The sequence below is a fragment of the Ochotona curzoniae genome, unplaced genomic scaffold (genome assembly GCF_017591425.1).
Source record: "Ochotona curzoniae isolate NIBS_2020 unplaced genomic scaffold, NIBS_Ocur_1.0 contig_66, whole genome shotgun sequence".
NCBI classification, from domain to species: domain Eukaryota; kingdom Metazoa; phylum Chordata; class Mammalia; order Lagomorpha; family Ochotonidae; genus Ochotona; species Ochotona curzoniae.
In genome coordinates, this window is record NW_024466512.1 from 11,868,139 (window position 1) to 11,885,920 (window position 17,782).

At 43.0% G+C, this 17,782-nt stretch overlaps 1 protein-coding gene across 6 annotated transcripts in view; it reads left to right on the forward strand.

Annotated features, from left to right (window-relative positions):
* Positions 1–17,782, forward strand: part of ABLIM1 (actin binding LIM protein 1) — a 187,725-nt gene that overhangs the window by 40,084 nt on the left and 129,859 nt on the right. For 5 of the 6 annotated variants that reach the window (XM_040992053.1, XM_040992054.1, XM_040992055.1 and 2 more), the window contains exon 2: positions 11,082–11,216. In XM_040992053.1, coding sequence (XP_040847987.1) covers positions 11,082–11,216 — 135 coding nt within the window. Of the gene's footprint in view, positions 1–11,081; positions 11,217–17,782 lie in introns of those variants that run through there. The other variant, XM_040992062.1, reaches the window with a different exon arrangement.

Consider the following 17,782-nt stretch of genomic DNA (forward strand, 5'->3'; position numbering starts at 1 on the left):
AGATACTGGTGAGCCCCAGGGGAAGGGATTTTGTATCCAGGTTTACAGCACTGGGGACCATTTCTGAAAAGATCCCATTTCTCATTTCTGTCACGTGCAAGCACCTGAATAAGGGCCTTGCCTTGCTTAGTTCTGGGCAATGCCACCTTCAGCACAGTACCACACTGCTTGTTGAGTGGCAGCTGGTTCTTAGGAGGGTGGGCAGTGGATGGGAAGCCCTGAGATATGAAGTCAGCTCCATGGTGTCGAAACCTCTGGCAGAGCTGCTTTCCTATTTTAAGGCAGAGGCACCAAGGGCACAGTTTCTTTGCCTGGGGCTTGCCACAGCTTCCCTGCAGAAACTCACTCGGCATCTCTTTAGGATGGGGATGGTGAAGGTCTGACAAGTTCAAGGCAGGGTGACAAGCTCTTCCAACAGTTTGTCTAAATAGTGAGGTGCCACGTACAAACTAGTCCTTTTCACTGCTTTGTCTAAAATGCTATTTTTAACAAGTTAATGATGTGAAGCATGTCCTGGGAATGAGGCAGCAGCCTAACGGAAGAGGCGAAGGCAGCTGCACATCTTTCTGGGCTGTGAACGCACATTTGTACCGCGCAGCTTCGCTTCAATCAGCAAATTAGCTCTTTGTTCTTCTGATTTCTTTCACCCCTCTAAGGTATCTGGCTTTGGGATGACAGTGTAGAAAGCAGTGCCGGTACTGGGCCTGTGCCCAGCTGGTATTGTCTCTGTCCATCTGTCTGACTGTGGCTCTTTCACAGTCCCTAGTGACATAGTGTCCTGCTGGCAGTATTCAAACCCTAGCCACTGCCCCACTGTTCTATCTGATCAACTTCTAAGTGGAGTTGCTGGTGCAGGTACAATTTGAGATCCTCAGGGGACCATAAGAGGTCTGATTACATTTCAGAAGGGATTTTTGTAATACTTCCCAACTCCTTGTTCATGCTGGCCATCCAGCTGACACAGATGTCTGTGTGTCAGTCTGGTGCCACAGGGGCTCCCAGGAGGAGGCCACCTCATCATGGAAAACAAAGCACATGCTCCCAGCTCGTCTTTCCACTCTCAGACAAGTTGAGGCATGTGGCAGGGAAAGTAGGACCAGGAGTCAGGTCTTCCCAACTTGTAGTCCAAAATCCTTTCTCATTGCTGTTAGGGAGAAGAGATGGGCCTTATATAAAAGACTGTGTTCCAATGTAGAATTACTAACTGCCATCAGAGAGACACTAAGGGAGGCAGATAAGAGGCTGTTTCCCATTGAGTCATCCCAGGGGAAAGGTGTGTCTGCAGAGTCATCCTCTCTTCAGAGGGTGAGCCTGGGGCACCATGCTGACTTGGAATCCTTTTCCAGGATTGCCCTCCCCGTAGAGAAGGCAGATGCAGCACAGAACAACTTACCCATCCAGTGGCTTGCAAGCTTCCTGGCTGAATTACAATCATCATATTACCTCTTGACCTTGGGGGGAATCAGCTTAACTGGAGTTGAGCCCAGGCTGTTTCTATAACGAGGAGCCCAGCTGATGGGTTGGTGAAGAAATTGTTTGTCTGGAGGACTAACAAGTATGTGCTGTGTGATCGCGGAAAAGGCGAGTCGAGGGTGGGGACACGTTTGTGTGTGGAGTGCCACAGGTATCATCAGGCAGATGAGAAAGGGGTTGTCAGGCCAGCGCCTGCTGGGACTGTTTGCACTGAGTCATAATACTGATTACTAAACTTACCCAGTATAAGGAAATTAGGTCGTGGAAGCCGATTCAAGAGAAGGTTCTTTTTGGACAACTAATGGCATGGTAACAGTTTGAACACCACTTGCCACAGCAGGAAATGGACTTTTAGGTAAACTGCAAATTAAGCATCTGTATACATTTATTTAAGCTCTTGACTTTCTTGTTCTCTAGGCCATTCTAACAGAGAAAGGGAGTGGGGCGAGGCACACCCTATTATGTGTGCCCTCACTAAGTAGAAAATTAGTAAGACAGAAGCCTAGAAGATATTCTTGGTAGTGAAGCAGTCTCCCAGAAGTGGAGGCTCCTGAGAGCGTGAGAATCGTGCCTTGAAGCAGCAGTCATTCTTAGCATGCAGAAATGCATAAACGCATCCTAGGCTCGCAAAGCACGGCCAGTCCCAAGCAGAGACGGAAGTCTGGTCCAGGCCTCTCCTCTGGCAGGAGCTGCAGGGCTTGCATTTCATGGCCATCTCACCCCCTCTCTAAGGCCTCCTTTCCTATCACTTGCAGCCAGCCTTGGGTAAGTCCCCCTTCCGTGTGAAGTGTGATTTCCCACCAGCAGGAGTTAGCTTTGGGGTGATGGTGCACCGAGAGTTCCCATCTTTTGAGCTGTGTCCTCAGAGTCTAGTGAGTACATGGCATTAGCTTGATAACTTCTACAGGGCACACGAGGTCCCTGAGGAAATCCGCCGTGCCCAGCTTTTGAGTATAGCAATGGCAGTCCCGCTGCTGCTTAGACATTCTGTCTTGAGCAAAGTATTGATTCTTCTCAGCTTTGCTTTCTTCCTTCACAAAACAGGAACAATCATCACCCCATAAGGTATTCATGAGGATTTTCCATGAATTTGACTATTAGTTGCAATCACAGTTCTTGGGATATAGTAAGTTTTCAATAAATTTTATCTGTTATAATATGCAATTATGTATTTCACATGCATCTTATATATGTGTATTTTATTTTAAATATATCTTATGTATAAGATATATAAATAGAATAACAATGTGGTCAGTTCTGTATTGTGTTGTCGGAACCTGAAGACCCTGTAGTTTCATCTTGAAGATGCTACAATAATGATATTGCGTGGCAACCTCAATCCAAAAATTGAACTGAGAAATACACAGGCAGAAGTCATGTTATTTGATATTTGAATTCAGACTCACATCTTGGAATTAACAGACCATTGAGTTTGCAGGTAGATTTAAAAAAAAAATTAGTATGTATTTAGTTGAGAGAGAGAAAACTCCCATCAGCTAGTTCACTTCCCTAATGCTCACCACAGGTCCCAGGTGGAGCTGAAGCTGGGAGGGCAGAGCTCAGTCCAGCTCTCCCAGGTGAGCAGCAGGAGGCCAGTTGCCTGAGCCACCTCTGCTGCCTTGCAGGGTCTGCATTAGCAAGAAGCAAATCAGGAGCAGAGGTGGGTGTTTGATACATTCATCTCAACCAGTGACGTCTTAATGGCTAGGACAACCACCTATCCTGAGCTTGTGGTTTCTTAGGGTAGGATCAATGCTTTGTGAAGCAAAGGCAAAATAAACTGAAAATAAGAGAAAAGTAAGCGGGGGACAGCTGTTCAGTGCTGAAGGTTGGGAAGGGGACAAAATATCAGCTCAAATTAAGTCATAGTGAAAGCTTCCAAAGAGGAGCAGGACCTGGGCTGGACCCCATGAGTCAGGTTTGATTTAAACAACGAGAGACCAAGGTGCACAGTGTGAGTGAAGGCCTTGGGGAAAATGATGACACTGGATTAGGAGGTTCAAGGCATATACGTGTAAATAATGGAGTATTTAAGTGCTGAGTCTTTGGAATCAGACTGCAGGAGATTGTCATGTCAAGTGTGCATTGTCAAATTTCTGTTTCTGATGGTCTCAGTCCGTGTTCTGTCCCTAATAGGGACAGAATGACCTCAATCCACATCTCATCACATGAAAATTTAAAGGGCATTTTCATAGCAACACATGTACTATGAAACTTCAGTTTCTCTTCTGTAACTGAGTTTCACAGATGAGCCTGACCTGCTTTGCTTAATGGAAAAAGACAATATGTACTTCAAAAAGTTCACAGAAAATATGTATTCTGAACAGAGACTGTGGACTTCAGAATTCTTTATACCAAACATGAATTTATTTTTTATTCTATTTTCAAACATACTTCTATATTATATATTTCTGTGAAAATATATTTCTATTTTCAAAATGTATTTCTATTTTCTATATACTTTTGGAAGTATTCTCATAGTTTGATTACAGGTTATGTTTCTTCTTAGTGTTATAAAGTCACAGTAAAGACATTTATGGCTTTCTCTTATTTATCTGAAAGCCAGAGACACAAAGAGAGGGAATGGAGTATCTTCTACCCACTGTTTCACTCCCTGGATAACTATAGCAGCTGGGGTGTACCACACGGAGCCCACGAGCTGGGAACTCCATCCAGGTCGTCCTCATGGGAGGTAAGGCCTGAGTAGCTGAGCCATCATTGACTGTTTCCTGGGATGCTCATTAACAGGAAGCTGGAGTCAAGAGTGGAATACTCCTCGATTCCAAGCACTCTGAAATGGAATGCTAGTGCCCAAGCAGTGTCTTAAGCATTGCACAGAATGCCTGTCCCCGAGTCACTTTATTTTTTTAAAGATTTATTTTATTTTTATTGGAAAGGTGGATATACAGAGGAGGAGAGACAGAAAAGAAGATCTTCCATCCGATGGTTCACTACCCAAGCGGCCGCAATGGCTGGAGCTGAGCCAATCCGAAGCCAGGAGCCAGGAGCTCTTCCGGGTCTCCCACATGGGTGCAGGGTCCTAAGGTTTTGGGCCATCTTCAACTGCTTTCCCAGGCCACAAGCAGAAAGCTGGTTGGGAAGTGGAGCTGCTGGGATTAGAACCGGCATCCATATGGGATTCTGGAGCATGCAAGGGTGGGAGACCCAGAAGAGGCTCCTGGCTTCGGATCAGCATAGCATCGACCGTTGCGCTCACTTGGGGAGTGAATCATCGGACGGAAGATCTTCCTCTCTGTCTCTCCTCTCTGTATATCCACCTTTCCAATAAAAATAGTAAAATAAATCTTTAAAAAAAAAAAAAAGCCAAGCACAAAACCACATGCACTGGAGAAGAAAGCAAGAACTTGCTGGCCAGCACACAGTAGAAAGATTGCTTTACCTTTTCAGGCAAACAGAAGCTCTTCCTGCTTGCAAGTATTTCCTCATTGTTCAGAGAATGTGCAAACATGCTTTCTGTTTTTTATTTTTGTTGTCTTACTTGGGCAACAAATTTGATGAGCCATAGAAGACTTTAACTATGTCAGTCCAAGTTCCAGGGTAAAAGATTGAGTCCTTGGTCCAGAGAGATGGAGTTGGGAAGCCAGAGTGCTAAGTGTATCTCTACTAATAATTTGATAGCAACTTTGGGCAGAAATATCAGCTCTCAGCTCCTCATACTCTTTGTCATTGGACTGCATGGAGACTCCTAAAGTTCTGAAAGATTGGTCCATCAGATCCAAAGTAAGTGGGCCCAGCAGCTAGCAGCTAAAGTCCTTGCCTTGAACACGCTGGGATCCCTTGAACACGCTTTGGGACCCTGCACTCATGTGGCATACCCGGAAGAAGTTTCTGGATCCTGGCTTCGGATCGGTATAGCACCAGCCATTGCGCTCACTTGGGGAGTGAATCATTGGACAGAAGATCTTCCTCTCTGTCTCCTGTCTCTCCGCCTCTCTGTATATCTGACTTTCCAATAAATAAATAAAACTTAAAAAAAAAAAACAAAGTAAGTAAGGAGGCATGCAGCACTTCATGTCTGCATGCTAACCTACCCAGCATATTTCACAATCTTAGACTTGGAGCATTGAGCATCCATCTGGTGATAACCAAACTGATTAAACAGTTTCCAAATAATAAAAATTAAAATTTTCATGGAAAAAGTACAGTTACTCCAATTGAGTTTCTTTATTCATCTTTGAAAAGGAGAGGTGTTTTGTTATTTTTGTCTACACTGATTTGAGAAGAAATAATACACATTGAAGACATTTCTCCAATGAAGACATACAAATGATAGCAGGTACATGTAAAACTGGTCTCGGTGCATTACTAATGATCAGGGAAGTGAAAATCAAAATCACAATGGAGCGTTACCTAACTCCAGTTAGATGAGCTATTATTAAAAACACAAAAAATCACAAATGCTGGCAAGGATCTGGAGAAGGGCTGGTGCCATGGAGCTGTAGGCTAAAGCTTCCATCATTGGTGATGGCATCCTGTTTGAGCACTGGTTTGAGTACTGGTTGTTCTACTTTCAATCTAGCTCCCTGCTTATAGCCTGAAAAGGTGATGGAGGATGGCTGAAGTCTTTGGGTTGCTGCACCCATGTGGGAGATCTAGAGGAAGCTCCTGGCACCAGGCTTCGTACCAGCTTAGCTCCAGCTATTGCAGCCATTTGGGGAATCAACCAATGGATGGAAGACCTCACTCATTCTCTTTCCTGCTATGTGTGTGTGTGTGTGTCCTTCTGCCTATAATTCTGCCTTTCAAGCAAAAATAAATCTTTTTAAAACGATGTGGAGAAAAGGAAACCCTTGCCCACCCTTGGTAGGAATGTAAGTTGGTACAGCCATTGTGGGAAACGTTGTGGAGACTCCTCAAAAAGTAAATGTAGAATGGTTCTGTGACAGCAAGTCCTCTCCTGGGTCTGTATCTTCAAGGGAATGAAATCACCATGTTGAAAACATGTGTGCACACGCATGTTTGCTGCAGTGCTGCTCATAACAGCCGGGAAGCAGAAGCGACCTAAGTGGCCATTCACTGATGAATGAATGGATAAAAGAAATTGTGCACATATCGAGTGCTATTCAGTCATAAGAAGAATTAAATCTTGTCATTTTCAACAACATGAATAGAATTGGAGGTCATTTTTCTGGCAAAATAAGCCAGGCACAGGAAGCAAATACTACATGTTCTTTACTCTTGTGTAGAATCTTAAGAGTATTTCATGAGTGTCAAGAATGTAATGGTGGTTACCAGAGGCTGGGAACAGTATTACAGGGAAGGAGAGAGGGATTAGAAAGGATTGAATAATTGGTAGCAAGTTATAGCTCTGGTATATATTGTATAACAGGGTGACTATAGGAAATGACCATGATTGGCTTATTTCTCTCAAAAGACCTAGAAGAAGGGATTTTGAACATTTTCATCACAAAACAATAGACTTTGAAATTAGAAAAAGCCCATTTCTAATTAGAAAAGTCCATTTGTTTGCAAGTAGTTGTTCTTCTATTGGTCTGCTTAGCTGGTGGGTAAAGGCAAGACATGAAGATAATAGAGTGCTCTTTGCTGGGTGAATGTGAATGTCATCTTTGGGCCTGAAGAACTTGAGGATGTAATATATGCTTCAAAAGGGACATGCCTACAAATTGCAGGTGTTGATCCCAGTGCTGACCTTTGTGGTCAGTGCCAGCACTGGCTTGGCACTGGCTCCCTTATTCAGACCCATAGAAAAGCCAAGAAGTGAAACGATATGTTCCCTCCCCCATCATTACTCAGCATCGTTAGCAGAAACTCAAGTGTCAAGAGAAACCACAGCACTTCCCATCCAAAAATGCACTCTCTCTTACTGTTAGAAGTCTACTGTTTTCTAGTATTGTTTCAGAACTGGACCAGCTTGAATATTTTTGAGCACTACTTTTTTTTTTTTTTAATGCTAACTCTTCTCAGTAGCTGGTCTATACTTATTGCCAAGATTCCAAAGTTCTTAAACTGGAATATGTCTGAGGGTCATCCAGGAGCTGACAAATAGTAGATCCATGGCTTCCACCCCCAAATAAATGAGTCTGAGGAATCCATTTTAGTTTTTAAACTGTTTAAAAAAAGATTTATTTGTTTTTATTGGAAAGGCAGATTTACAGAGAGAAGGAGAGACAGAAAGATTTTCTGTCTGCTGATTCACTCCCTAAGTGGCTGGAGCTGAGCTGATCCAAAACCAGTGGCCAGGAGCTTTCTCCAAGTGTCCCACACAGGTACACGGTCTCAAGGTTTTGGTCCATCATCTACTGCTTTCCCAGGCCTCAAGCAGGGAGCTGGATGGAAAGTGAAGCAGCCAGGACACAAACTGGTGTTCAAATGGGATCCCAGCAGATGCAAGTTGAGGATTAAGCCACTGAGCCATCCAACTGGGCCCCCAGTGTTCAAATTTTTAATTAACTTTTAAATTTTTTTCAAGAGGCAGAGATAGCAGAAGCAGAAGGAGACTGACAGGCAGGCAGAGGGATCTCCCATCCAATGAACCTCAAATGCCTGCAGCCCTTGGGGCATGACCAGGAGCCAGGGCCTTAGTGGGTCTTGCACATGGGTGATAGGGCCTTGAGTGCTTGAGTGAACACCTGCTGCTTCTGAGGATCCACCTTAGTAGGAAGCTGGAATAGGAAGCAGTGTTGGGACACACACACAGGTACTTTGATAAGGAATAGAATAGCTCAATTGGCATCTTAACTTATATGCCAAACACCTGGCCCAAGAATGTGCATTGTACTACAGGGCACAGGAAATTCTGATTTGAGGGATCCGCAGTTACCTTCAAGATGAGAACCTCAGTGCTGTGCCCAGCTAGTGACACCTTTTGGCATGCACTGTGTGTGTTCCCTTGGTAAGTCAAGCCCTGACTGTCTATTGGAGCTGTGCTTGAACAATTTCCTGCTTTATAAAATTAAAATGGGAGGAATATGTGTTTAGGAGTGAGAGAGGCCTAGACATAGTGGCTGTGTGGGTTGCTTAATGGCTCAGAAGCTCTGTTTTCTTGTTGGTCAAATGTTGACAATACTGGGAGACTCCACGTTTGTCCAAAAAAACAAGAATAAAAGGTACAGTTTATTTTGTTGAAAAACATTTGAAATCTGTGTAAATGAGGGCTGTTCAACGAGTTCATGGAAAATACATATTGTTATGAAAAAGCTAAACATAGGTTTCAAAATGTCTTTGAAACAAAATAAGCTTTTAATTCCATTTTTCCCCTTGAGCTTCTTGAATTTCTTCTGTGGTATCCACCTCACTAAGAGAAAGGAAAGATGAAGATGAAACCAAGAGTGAACACCTCCCACAGTGTCTGGAATTTAGTAGAGGCGCAATCAATACTACCTTCCTTGGTTCTTCGAGGAAGCAAAAATTAAAACACACACACACTCACACACTCACATACACACACTTGCACTGGAAGCACATTTCTTACAGGAAATGATTTCTCACTGTTTGGTTTGGGCCTTAGCTTAGATCAGGTAAAAGTCAGTGCTTGTTTAGAGATCTCGATCACATACCCCTGGCTCATTTCACTGCAAAATACTGAGTTCTATTGCAAATACAGGTTTTCCAGAGAGATTCCAGCAGAGCAATAAGGAAACACAGGTGAAAAGGTGTGATGGTGCCTTTGCTGGACTTTCCAGGATGCAGCATCAAGAATGTGGATCGTATGATCCACCTGAGACACACACTTGCTTTGAGTCCACATCCCACAAGAAGGACCTTGTTTCCAAAGGTAGCCAGTAATGGGTTCTTTGGACTGTCTTGTTCTAACTCTTTCCAGGAAAAATGAGAATGTTACAGAGGTCTCCAAGAGACAATGGGCTATTGTACAGGAGGTGTAAGTGAGCCCCTTGCTGGGAGAGCACTTTCTACGTTGAATTTCAGCAAACTCTGCCCACATCTCCTCCCCCACCTCTGCCCAACCCTGTTTCATCATTTGAAAAAAAGAAATATTTCATCTTTTTTCTTTGGATATGTTGACAAATTTGAGGTCTGCTCTTTATGTCCTGTATCACACTCACTTAAGGATATTTCTGTAGGTCTCATTGGTTTTGGCCACCCAAATTCAACATGGATTTCAACAGCAGAAAGGACAGGCGAGCTGGAGCTGCCACTGTCTCTTCTCTGCCTTTGCTGTTGACTGTGCAGATGGGAGGCTGGATGGGCTTGGGGACCGGCAAGGCATTCCTGAACCTCCTGTTCTCTGAAGGCTCCACCCAGGAAACTGACAGGGTAACCCCATCAGCCATGCCAGGTGACTCTAGGTTCTGAAATCCTCTGGAATCCTCTGGTCTGATCCCTTTTGTTTTATGGGGAACCTGGCATTCAAAGGAAACCACACCAGGGTCCCAGATTTTCTTCTTAAAGTGACCTCCTGCAATGTGTGGCTCAGTAACTGCTTCCTAGAAGCCTTGTAATAGGCCTCCAACAGGTTGAACAAGTTGCCAAATTGAGATCAGGAGCTACTCTCAGGTAGAACGGACTAGAAACCAGCCAGTGTCTACTAATTAATGCATAAATAAATATTGATTGAGCTCTTTTGGTGCATGAACATTCTGCCGTATCGCTGGGACATGGGGAAGGGAAGAAACAAGGAGAAGTACAAGCAGAAAAAAAAAGAAATATAAACTTGCATTAAATTCCTTCCTCAAAGAACTCACAATCTACATTAATTTTCTGCTGGAAGATGCTTTCATTTTTTTTTTTCTTAAGTTTTTTTTTTTCTTACTGAAATAACAATTGCACAGGTGGGGGTAGAGAAGATCTTCCTTGTGCTTGTTCATTCCTAAGATGACTCCAGTGACCAGGGCTGAACCAGGCTAAAACCAGGAGTGTGATCTGAGTCTCCCACACAGATGGCAGGGACCTAAGCACTCGATCCATCTCCCACTGCTTTTCCCAGGCCATTAGCAAGGGGTTGGTTCAGAAGTGGAGCTACTGAGACATAAACTGGCTCCTATCTGGGATGCCTACATTGCAAGCATACAACTTTACCTGCTATGCTGCAATATAGATCCTTAGAAGATGCTTTCAAAAATCGAAACAGAGATGTTGCAAATGTGTATTATGAGATAATGAATGTCATTGTTTGGTTAATGGAACAATTGTGTAGTTTAGAAGAGTACACAGGGTCCACATCTGTATAGTTCCACACAGCAGACTCAATTCATGCTTGTTGAATCACTAGGTAGCTCATTTGTTGTGGCCATTGGCTAAGGCACCAATGTGGGGACCTGTGTCTTGTGCTGGAGCTGCCTGGGTATAAGTCCTGCCTCTGGCTCTGATTCTAGCTTCCTGTTAATGTGCACCTTGGAAGGCACCAGATGGTGGCTCAAGTAGGTGGATCTCTGCCACCCATGTGGGAGACCCTGGTTGAGTTCCCAGCCCTTGTCGTTGTAGGCATCTGGGGAGTGAACCAGTTGATAGGAAATGTCTGCCTTTCTCTATACCTTTCAAATAAATAGAATATGTTGAAAGTTTAGTATGTGGCTTATTTGGTACAAAAATGATGGGTTTATTACTGCATCTGCTGGGAGTCCTTCTGTAGAATGCTTTCTTCTCACTGTGCCTGTTGTTTATTCCAGTGGCCCACCCTCAGGACCCTCACCACCCAGCGGAGAAGCCCGTCATCCACTGCCATAAATGCGGAGAGCCATGCAAGGGCGAAGTGCTCCGCGTCCAGACCAAGCATTTCCACATCAAATGTTTCACCTGCAAAGGTACCAGACCCACACCACCCAGCTCAGTGCCAACACGGTCCCCAGCTGATATGGGAATGCCCTCAGGAACCCTAGGGTCATTTGCCTTGAGGTAGAGATTGCATTAGACTTCAGGGGCAAAGCCAGTCCCTGCAAGAATGGAGATCCACAAGATTGTGAGTGCTTATCGAGATCCCTGACCTGGGTGGGGAGACTAACCCTGTGAGAGGAGTGAAAAATGCAATTTTGTATCAAGTCATTTTTAAAATTTGAAATGAGGGTGCCTTACTGCCACACTAACTATTTTCTAATGTCCATTTGATATAGGAAGACTAGAAAATCTGAAATATTGGGGTCTCACATCTTTAACTTCTATATGTGTGTGTGTGTACATGTGTGTGGTGGGGACATAGCAAGATGTAGATTAAGCAAAATAATTGGGAGTCCTCCAAACAAAGTCTACCATCCAAGAAACTACCAATCTGCTATCAATTTTCAATACCATTCCTCCCTTTGAAGCTCTTTTTAAGGTCAGAATTACAGAAAGACAGAAATTTTCTGTTAGCTGATTCATTCCCCAGATGGCTGCAGAGGCCAATGTTGGGCTAGGCAGACACTATAAGCCAGGAGATTCATTCTAGTCTCCCATATGAGTGGTAGGGGCTCAAACATGTAGGCCATCCTCTGTTACTTTTCCAGGCCATTAGAAAAAAGCTGGGATGCAAATAGAGCAGCCAGAACTTGAACCAGTGCTCATATGGGATGCGGGTGCTTCAGGCAACAGCTAAATGCCCTGTACCATGATGCTGGCCCCTTCTAGGAGCTTTAAAAGATTGGCATGTTGAAACAAAATATGCCATGCCATTCTGGGGCCTAGGTATGGCTGACTAGTTTAAAAAAGAAAAAAGGTAGAGGTGGAGCCTTATCACCATGTTGATAGGACAAACTGCACTTGAACTGAGGGCATGCCTGGGTAACTGAAGATTTAGGTGTACCTGCTGTGAACTAGGTGTCTTTGAGGATATGTAGCACCAGAAATTCAGCATTGCCATTCTAAGCTGTGCATCCATAGCCAAGCTCATGCTCTGGTAGGAACCCAGGCTACCTAGCTTTTCTGGAGTCTACAGGTGTTTTTGTTCTTGACTGGGCATAAGCTTTTCAAAAGAAAAAGTGCTAGCATAAGTGAGCTGGGTGGGCTTAGTGCATGGCTAGAGTTAAGAGCAAGATTTTGTTGAATAACGAGTAGAGGGAGGGAAATGGGTAGCTATGTAGGACAAAGGATACGTTCTTTATCCTCTGTTGTGACAAGTTTATCATATAACTAAATATTCACAATCAATTTTTAAGTGCCATGTACACATCTTATAGAAAGATAATCCTCCTGAAAATCCCTATGAGTTCATCAGACAAAGTATTTGGACAACCCAAGTTGGTCATCAGAAAATAATCAGGTTCACACCCAGGAGGATTGCTGACTGCCATCCCAATGTGGCCTGAGACCTGCACTTGTCACCCAGCAGCTCTGAAATTCACTCATCCCAGGTCTTAAATTTGTAGAATCTAGAGACATATACCTGTATGTGTATATATAGCTATATATATCAATAACTTAATTACAGAATGTTGGAGAAAAATAATGCTTTCTGGTTTCATCCAGTTTGACTAACCTGGAGTCAGCATTATATCTTGCTCTGTTTTTCCATATTTTAAAAAAGATTTTATTTGTTTTTATTGGAAAGGCAGATATACAGAGAGAAGGAGAGACAGAGAGAAATATTTTCCATCTGCTGGTTCACTCCTCAAGTAGATGCAATGGCCAGAGTCAATCTGATATGAAGCCAGGAGTTTCTTCTGGGTCTCCCACACAGGTGCAGGGTTCCAAAGCTTTGGGTCATCTTTTACTGTTTTCCCAGGTCATAGGCAGAGAGCTGGATGGGAAGTGGAGCAGCTGGAAAACAAACCAGAACCCATTTGGGATCCTGGTGGATGCAAGGCAAGGATTAAGCTACCAAGCTATCACACGGGGTCTCACACATTTCTTAAGTATGGCTTGAAGGATAGATTTGGTATGAAATAAATATGAATCACAAATAACTGCAGCTCTGGATGCATTTTGCATGCCCAGATAAAGATCCTCAGATCTGGGAAGTCCCTAGTCAGCACATCAGACGATGGACTCACCTATCGTCCCAGAAATTGAAAGTTTCTTTTCTTGCCTAGTTTTAATCTCAGGAACAAATGTAACTTAGTTATGTTGAAGAGTTGTGCCTATCCCTTAGTTTCATACAATAAATATGTTCCCCAAAAGTTAAGTGTTTGCCTAAATTGAATCCTACATTAATAAAACACATAGGTATTATTTTTCAGTTTAACAAAATGTCCCTAAATTAAATGAATCATCTGTCATTGTAAAATTATATTTTTGCACACTTTACCTGTCACTGTTTTATGTCACTTTATCTGTCACACTTTACCTGTCACTGTTTTATGTCCCAGGTTTCTAGGATCTTCACTTCCCAAAAGTTCTGTAATGAGAGCCATGTGTGTAATTCTGAATCATATTATAGGAATATTAAAAGGATAAAAAGACTGATGCTATTAGTTTTAATAATACCTGTTCTTTAACCCTACACACCCAAAATATTTTCATTTCAGTACATGACTTATATAAAAATAATCAAGATTTTTTTTTTTAGGTTACTTTAACAACATTCCTGCATTTGGGCTAGCCACATTTCTAGTGTTCAGTAGGTTACTGGTTACAGTGCTGGACAGTGCAGTTCTAGGGTCCATGAGCTTTACATTCTGTTGTCCCCTCTCAAAATTCTTGCCAGCACTACATTCTTGGTCTCCTCTGGTGAGTGCTATACGTTTGCAGTGCCTCATCTACTGAGTATTGTTCCTTCCACTTGACAGAGTACTGCTAACACGAGCTAGCTGTGTTCATATGACTTTGCTGTAGGTCTGGAGGATTGGAGCGAGGTTATAGCACAGATGGGCCATCAACGGCTACTGTGTTCTCAGGCTGTCTCCAGCATGGTACATTTTTCATTGGATAAGGCCTACTTTTCATTCCTTAATTCCCTTCCTTCCCATTTCCCCTCCCTTTCTGCTTCTATGAGTAGACTTTGGAGTTATAGATTTTGGAAAAATTAAGTAAAAAGTACAGGCAGGCCAGGATCATTTTTCCTGCTCCAAGTCAGGTGCCATCTTGGCAGGACTTCCTCTCTCTGTATAGACTTTTCTCCCCTGCATCCCAGTAAGACCAGACCCTTAAGTTTCCCTTGATTCTCTATTTTTTTACATACCCATTTTTTCCCAAGTAGCAGCTGCCTTGTTACTAAGGAGTGCTATTTTCTTCCTAGCCCAATGGCCCAGCCTGTAGCTAAGTCATAACCTTATAGTTTGATTTTTTCTTCCCAGTATTTTGAAAGCAGAGTTGTGATATTGAGAGATATCCAGTCCCAGAACACAGAATGTGGGCAAAGTACAGCAAGTGCAGGTGCTGGTCAAGAACTAGCCGAGTGCACGGGAGGCACAGGCAGGTTCTGTGATCCCTGGGCAGCTGGACTTTCTCCCCGAGGTGCCCTCCTTCCCTGCACTCATGCCCTCTTCCCTCCCTTTTCCCTCATACCTACTATCCATGTTGCTTGAATGCGTTAGTGATTGCTTTCCACACTAAAAACCAAACATCTAAAATGCAAATACCTGTGTCAATAAAAAGTAGGGATAAATCGGGTTTTTTTGTTTTTTGGGTTTTTTTTTTTTTTTTGGTAAAAAATAGACCTTGCACTGACCATCTGATCTGAGCACTGGAAAAGCAAGAAAGTGGGAGAAGGTTGCTGTGGAGGAATTGAAGATTACAATACAAGTTTAAACAAATTTTGAGACTATGACTTACAGAGTTAACTGTAAAAGGACTGGGGTTGTTGCCATGCATATCCTGTTGGAAAGGCTTCCCACAGAGAACAAATGATCAATGTTTGGCACCTCTAAGTGTCTCTTTAAATTGAATTATGGCTATTTTTATTATGTATGGTAGTTTTTATTCTGATGAATAATTCTTTCCGATAATTGTTTAGCTTGAGTATTTTCCAGAATGATAGTCCATGTCATTTTATTTGCCAAAAGATTCTAGGGCATTTAGAAAAGATCAAGCCACAGAGTGGCTGCTTAGAGGATCAAAGAGACTATCACACTGAATTGTCTTATTTTCAGTGAGCCTTACCTATTGAAAATTACAAATACTGAGGCCAGCACTAAACATAGCAGGTAAAGACTCCATCTAGGGTGCCACTGCTCCACTTCCAATACCGCTCCCTACTAATGTGTCTGAGGAAGCAGCAGAAGATGACCCAAATGCCTGGGACCCTGCACCCACATGGGAGGCATGGAGACATATTTATTTATTTCAAATAAATAGATACATCTTCAAAGAAAATTACAATTCTTCTCTAGAACACAGCTCTATGCTGGGTCTTCTTCACATATATCATTAACATATGTCACTGATTTATCTTCACTTCTTATAAGAAAGCAACCTCATTGAGGTTGAGGTAAGAGTTTAAAATTTTTTTACTGGTCTGCTCCCTAAATGCTTGCAACAACTAGGGCTGGGCCAAGGCAAAACCATAAACTGTGAATGAAATCCAGGCCTCTCACATGGGTTGTAGGGACCAAAGTATTTGATCTGTGACTACAGCCTCCCCGTGTCTACATTAGCAGAAAGCTGGAGTCAGAACCTAGAGCTACCAATCAAACCCAGACACCTTTTTTTAAAAATTGATGTCAACCTGGAGAGAGAACAAGAGCATGATCTCCTATCTGCCAAGATATCCCCCCCCCAAGTGGCTGCAGTGGCTGGGACTTGGGCATCTCCTACGTCTTTCCCAGGCACAATAGCAGGGAGCTAGATCAGAAGTGGAAGAGCTGGGACTCAAACTGGTGTTCATATGAGATACCAATGTCACACACAGGACCTTTAACCCACTGCACCACAACAGCAGCCCCTCAACTTCAGGCACTGTGCTATGGCATGCAGAAATCAGCACTGCTATACCATGCATTCCACAGGCAGAAATTTTGGCTTTTGTTCGTTGTTGTCAACCCATGGCCTAGCACAACACCTGACGTGATAGGTGCTCAATAAGGCAAAGGAGTGATTGAACAGCAACTAAATGTATGTAGTTCTTTTGTTGTTGCTTTTTAAACATAAGTAGCAGTTAATGTCTAAATGTGTAACTAATCAACAAGCTGCATCAAATGTTCACCATGATATATGCCCACCCCTGGTCACAGATAGGATCATTATCTTCCAAAAGGAACGAAGGACATTTGAGATTTTTTTAATTGTTATTAACATTGTATTATGTGATACAGTTTTATAGGCACTGGGGATTCCCCCCACCCCTCCCATACCCCTCCCCCCATAGTGGATTCCTCCACCTTGCTGACATTTGAGATTTTTATCAATAATTACAGAACCATGTTGTCTGCTAGGCCAAGAGAGCTGATTCATGCTGGAGATGACTCTGAGCTGATTCTTCATTAAGCTCTAACTGGTGCTCAGTTTTGTTTTCTGCTTTTAAGATATATTTGTTTGAAAGACAGAATTGCAGACTGAGAGAGAGGGAAAGACAGGGAGGAGAAATTGTCCATGTCCTGGTTCACTCTCTACAATAGCCAGAACTGAGTGAATCTGAAGCCAGAATGCTGGAGCCAGGAGCTTCTTCCAGATCTCCCACATGGATGCAAGGGTCCATCCTCTGTTGCGTTGCCCAGGCACATAAGTAGGGAGCTGGATTGGAAGTGGAGCAGCCAGAATTTGAATTGACCCTATGGGGTGCCAGTAAAGTAAGAGATAACTTTTCACGTGCCATGGCGCCAGTCCCTGCTGCTTGTGTTTGTCCTGGTTTGACCGCTAGCTTTCTCACCTGGGTCTATGTGGGCAGACAGGATATGGGTTACTTTGGGATTCAGATGGAAAATTGGCAAAACCCCAGAAATATGGATGTTTGTTTCCTATATTACCGAAGAGCTGAGCTCTAGTTTATAATAATTATGTGAGTCTAAGTCACTCAGAAAAGAATAAAAAGCAGAAGTAAGGGTGTAAGAAAGAGTAAATACGGTATTAACTCCCTGCTTACTGCAAATGAGAAATAACTTTCATACTATCTTTTGTTTATAAAATGATAAGTGCTAGGTATTTGTCTTTGAATTTCATGCCATGTTAAAATGTTACCTTATCAAATCAACATAATTAAAGTTTAAAATATTTATGGTGTTGAGTTCCAAACTGGGACAGTATAATGGCCCATCCTTTCTCCAACTTAGACTGTTTTAACAGTTTTGCCTGATGTTGGGAGTAATTATCTCCTGTCTGTCATGAGAGAAGGGGCTGAATGCTTTTTTGTTTTGAATGTCCTTGTCAAGATCTTTGTGTAGAAAACAGTCTAGGGAAAAACAAGTAGTATGAAGGGGTTGGAAGCTTCATGGAGGAACAGGCTTTTAAATCTAGTGCTAAATACACCAGTGTTTCATGTAGAAGTGCTTGGGTCCAAATTCCAGCCCCAACCCTGGTTTCAGCT